Source organism: Rhododendron vialii, chromosome 7a, assembly GCF_030253575.1.
Source record: "Rhododendron vialii isolate Sample 1 chromosome 7a, ASM3025357v1".
In the NCBI taxonomy this organism is placed as follows: Eukaryota; Viridiplantae; Streptophyta; class Magnoliopsida; order Ericales; family Ericaceae; genus Rhododendron; species Rhododendron vialii.
In genome coordinates this window covers 37715121-37720288 of record NC_080563.1, presented here as the reverse complement: position 1 = coordinate 37720288, position 5168 = coordinate 37715121, and the positions used below count along the sequence as shown (strand labels likewise).

Below are 5168 nucleotides of genomic sequence, written 5' to 3'. Positions count from 1 at the left end.
GGGTGTTAAATTCCTCTATTTTCCCTTACTTTTCCATCATATCAACACAAGAATCAGTGGGAGTCTCGACATTTTTTGTTGGTTGCAACGATGTGTTTGTTAGCTTCATAAGGAGGGGATATGGCTTTGCCCCGAATATAGATATCCGGTTTGGCTATATCCCTCGTTTGTTTATCAATAGGAATCCGGATTATTTAATCCCCCTCCAACCTCCTTATTTTCCACCACCACCACCTCGAAATGGAAAACGTTGTAATGCATCCACTGCAGTACTACACCATGTAGTGCGGCCGATTCGGCCGTTTATCTCGGCACAAACGTCTTGAATTTAATCCGATCTTCTATAAATTCGAACGGTTCATTGTTCAGATTAAAGTCGAGCAAAAAATGAAATAAAATAGTAAAACTAAATACATATGCCCTTCCCCATTACCAAAATACCCCACCGGGCCAACGTTTTTCCTCCCGCAGCCCCTTTCTTTACGCTGTACTGTAATTTCATTTTAGGGCTCGTTAGAGCGAGAGAGAGAGAGAGGCGTTGAAGGAGCAGAAGACGAAGACGATACGATACGATACAGAGAGAGATTATCCTCACCTGCGATCGTCTCCGGCGACTCTCCTGTAAGATAATCGTATCCCCAATTATTCAACATGATTTCCCCCTCTGTTTTTTCGGATCCGATCCTTGGGTTTCAGTATTCACTGTCATGGAGTTTATTATTAGCCAAACAAGGAACCAACTGAAAATTTCTCTGGAGTTGTTCAACTGTTTGTTCAATTTTTTGGTCAGTTACCTTGACCTTGTTCGCTTTAATATTCCAACTTGTTATGGGTTTTTTTGGATGTTATCAAGGACTGCAGGTTTCAGATATCTTCTCTATTTTTTTGTTATTCGGTGATGAACACAAGTCTACAGGAACATTTGGTGGATTTCTGTATCTCTAGTTCATTGAATCAGTTAATTTGAAAATCTTGTGTAAGGGGATGGTTCTTAATTCCAAAATTGAACTGAACCCTAATACTTCAGAATTGCACATGCACAGTATGTGTACGAAATGGCAAGACTGGACAAAATTCATAAAAGAAGGGAAGAAGAGGCTGAGGGTTTCGTAGCTATACAAACTTTCGTGGCAATGGTTACTTGTGCGTTTCATCTATACCTCCTAATTGTGGACATTACTACGCGTATAGTAGGTGAGCGTCCGCGTATTCCTAGGAATCCAAATGCTTATCAACACCAAATCACTCATCTTAATAGGCTCGTCCGCGAAAGTGATCAAGACTGCCATGATAATTTGAGGGTATATAGGCATACATTCATGACATTGTGCGGTTTAATTCGGAGTGTCGGGTTAGGAGACTCTAAGAATGTTGTTGAAAAAGTTGCTATTTTTTGTGTGGATCCTATCACACCATACGAAGAATAGGCGTACCAAATTTGTCTTTTGGAGATCAGGAGAAACAATTAGCAAGCATTTCAATGCTGTACTTAGAGCTGTCTTGCGTCTTCACAATGTCCTCTTACAAAGGCCAGAACCTATAGATGGAATTGGTTTTAGGTACATGTACATTTCTGTGGTTATGTTTCATGTGGAAGTTTAAATTTTTGCAACTAATAACAAACTATCATTTACCTTCATTCCTTATTCTAAAGAATTGTCTTTGGGCTTTAGACGGGACCTATGAGCCAGTTCACCACAGGCCCGTGGCTGATAAGGCATAATATAGGAATAGGAAAGGTGAATATGTGACAAATGTGTTAGGTGTTTGCACTACACAAGAAAAGCTCATCTACGTTTTACATGGTTGGGAAAGTTCATCTATGTTTTCTACTCTCTCTGTATTTTCCTCAACTCAGCGGCATGGATCTGACGAGTTTGGGAAACCCTTACCCTAGAAAATCAAATCGATTGCTCATTTCTCTTTTCTTCAGACTTCACCAGCCTTTAATTGCTACCAAGTATACTTTTTAAAACTTCTACATTTCTCAGTCTGTATGTTTTTGTTTTCGTATACAGCCACGTATTAATGATTTGATTCATCAGGTAGACTCTATGTTGAAAAGATGTGCTATTCTTCTAAAAGTTTCGTGATTTTTATGTTTTGCTGGATTGAACAATGAACATCTTTGTTTGTCTCTGTATATGCTTGATTTCTGGTGGGATGTGGTTCAAAAATTTCTTAAATTGATGGGTCGGGGTCCCATTGAGATCGAAGTTTTTGGCCAACTTGTTGCATTGCAAGTAGGATTTCCGAGAAAGCAAAAAAAACATGAAGAAAACACGAAGATAAAGGATTACGAACACACCAAGGTACAAAGAGTAACAGAAAGAGGATTCTACTATTCTGTTTTCAAAATCCTCTTAATGGAAATTTTTTACAGTTCCTTTCAATAGTGATGCCAATACGCCACACACGATCCCTACTACTAAATGGAATCAAAGAAATACGGTTCAAATGGGAATGGGCTAGGATTTGTTGTGTAGCTGATTTTGAATACAATCATTAGCCTATGGTTTTAATTTGTCTTAGATTTCCATTATTTGTTGTCCACTTTATGATGTTCCATGGTCTTCTAGTGGATGTGGCTTCTTTTGCTAGGAGTTTGGAAAGTTTAGTACGTAATATGTGCCCTTGGGGACACCCCGACAGTTTCAGTTGCATTCTCCCAATAAAGTGACTGATTGCCTGTTTAAAAAAATGTGTCAATAGTATATTACTCTTCGTATCCTTCCCTTCCTATTCTCCTTAACAGTCAGTATGCCGAATTCATCTCGAGAGGGTTGTCTGGCACGTCTTCCGCCTATACTTGATATCTTTCTTTATATGCATCGGAGAAGTTAATTATATGTGATTTTACTTTGTAGGAAACATGATTAAGCTCTTTAAGGTGAAGGAGAAGCAGAGGGCTGAAAACCCAAATGGGGCAGCACCTGTCAAGAAGCAAAGCGCAGGGGAATTACGCCTTCACAGAGGTATACTGTCATCTCGTGTATTAAAGAATTCCATGCTATCCGGAAGTTATTGGGAACAATTATGTGTAAATTTGATACTTCTTGCTGTAAATGTGAACAGAGTGATACCACATTAAAAAAAAAGAGTATCTGATCTTATCCCCCTGATTCTGTCCGCATATTAACTGCAGAAGATTTGTGTGCTTTGTCCTGTAGATATGGGTGAACTGAACCTACCAAAAAGTTGTAGCATTTCGTTTCCGAATGGCAAAGATGACCTGATGAGCTTTGAGGTGACAATTCGACCAGACGAAGGATACTATCTGTAAGTAATCTTTTGCCAACCTGCTGTTTTCTTATCAGTATTTGCAGTTATTCATAATATGCAACCTATTTTGGGAGTTAGCATTAGGCTTGGAGCCCAACATACACAAGGACAAACTGTAGCATTGTCTTTGGGATCGGTTAGAAATTCCTATACAACTTGGCCCAAAATTAAAGAATAGTAAATCCTCTTTTGCTATGCGAGTTACAGTTGTTTCAATGTTTTCTTCAGGGTGAATACTCAAGCTATTGTAATCGTTTTCCTTGAAGTTGAGTTTTCAACTAGGCACTTGACAGCATAGGGCTGTCAGTTAAGAAATCAAGATGGTAAGCACCTGTGGAAGATTATTGTTGGCTTCCATACATGGTCAATCCTTTACCTCGATAACCGGGAAAGGCTCTACAACCTGGTTAATATGCTTTTCCTTATTTCCATAAATAGCTGAAGATTTTCTATAGAGGGATTTGTCCACACAAGCATTGATTTGTGGAGTTTGATACAGACAGCCATTAGCTTCAAATTGGATGCAGTCTTTATCATGCTCATGAGCATTGTGTTTGGTGAATCTAATTGTAATGCTTAAGATTTTGGCCAATTCTCTACATACTAGACAGACTCAACTCATCTAAGTTAATACTTTATAAGCTTACTTTATTTTTTAGAGGTTTGCTTTGATGTTCAAATTCCAGACCTACTTTTCTGCACAACTCCTTTTTATTGTTTTCCTTGTCTCTATGCTTAGATTTTTCTTTTGTTCTTTGAGAGGCATTAAACTACTATGTTTCTCGTGTTTCCTTCCTGTCTTGTTATTCTGGTTTTTTAACGTTTGGGTGGGACCTCGATAGTTAATGACAAGCATTTGATTCTTCTGACAGAGGTGGTACATTCATATTCACTTTCCAAGTTCCGCCTATGTACCCTCATGAGCCACCAAAGGTTAAGTGCAAGACGAAGGTAAACATTTGAATATTTGATCCTGTTTACCATAAACAAAGACTCTCTACAATGTTACTTACATTGTGCCGTTAATGCATTTAGGTTTATCATCCTAACATCGACTTGGAAGGAAATGTCTGCCTTAACATTCTTAGAGAAGACTGGAAACCTGTCCTTAATATAAACACAATAATCTATGGACTATACCATCTCTTCACGGTAACTATATTCTCTTTTCCAAATAAGTTATTCCGACTTCATTGTTAGATTTTAGTAACATTTTTGATGACCATCTATTGTATGAGCAGCAACCCAATCATGAAGATCCCCTCAATCATGATGCTGCTGCTGTATTGAGAGATAACCCAAAGATGTTTGAATCAAATGTCAGAAGGGCAATTTCCGGTGGTTATGTGGGACAGACACTCTTCCCCAGGTGCATGTAAGCAGCTACTTGTGCATTGAAATTCATTGCTCAAAGGTGCATAAATTGCAGATTGGGTTGGTGCTTTTGGCTTTTGCTTTCCCGTGTATTGTGTGGGAACTAAAAACCTCGGGAAAGCACAAAAATCTGGTCCAGTTTAAAGTGTTGTATTCTGGTGTAAACTGTGGTACGATTGTGTTATTGGTACGATTGTGTTATTTTCTCTTTGATGACTTTCTTCGTAAATTGAATATGTGGAACACCGGGAGAATTGGCCTTATTGCTCGTGTCTATACATGTGGTTTTACTGCCCATTTTCATTTTTTTCTATGCATATCTGATCATATTCCAAGAGTGTGATATGGTTTCTTTAATAACCTCAAGTCACAGCTGAATTTATAGTACCCGTTCCCCCCACTCCTTTCGGGTTAAAACTGGGCGGGGAAGCAAATACCACCCCACCCCATTTTCTTATCAGGTTGGGCAATACCAGCTCGGATCGACGCAGGGAGATTGGGGGTGGGCACGG

The 5168-nt window shown here is 38.9% G+C and overlaps 1 protein-coding gene across 1 annotated transcript; it reads left to right on the top strand.

Moving 5' to 3' along the window:
• Positions 1–424: 424 nt before the first annotated feature.
• Positions 425–4919, top strand: LOC131332009 (NEDD8-conjugating enzyme Ubc12-like). Its single transcript, XM_058366021.1, has 6 exons — positions 425–621; positions 2868–2975; positions 3171–3279; positions 4155–4233; positions 4318–4434; positions 4524–4919. The coding sequence occupies exons 2-6, from the start codon at positions 2873–2875 to the stop codon at positions 4659–4661; spliced, it is 546 nt and encodes a 181-aa protein (XP_058222004.1). The 5' UTR covers positions 425–621; positions 2868–2872; the 3' UTR covers positions 4662–4919.
• The last annotated feature ends 249 nt before the right edge of the window (positions 4920–5168 follow it).

Bases quoted from the DNA above. Each gene is read 5' to 3' on its own strand.
- LOC131332009 (XM_058366021.1), top strand. From the start codon at position 2,873: ATGATTAAGCTCTTTAAGGTGAAGGAGAAGCAGAGGGCTGAAAACCCA. The intron at 2,976-3,170 runs GTATACTGTCAT...TTTGTCCTGTAG, and splicing joins GGAATTACGCCTTCACAGAG to ATATGGGTGAACTGAACCTA. The intron at 4,234-4,317 runs GTAAACATTTGA...TAATGCATTTAG, and splicing joins AGGTTAAGTGCAAGACGAAG to GTTTATCATCCTAACATCGA.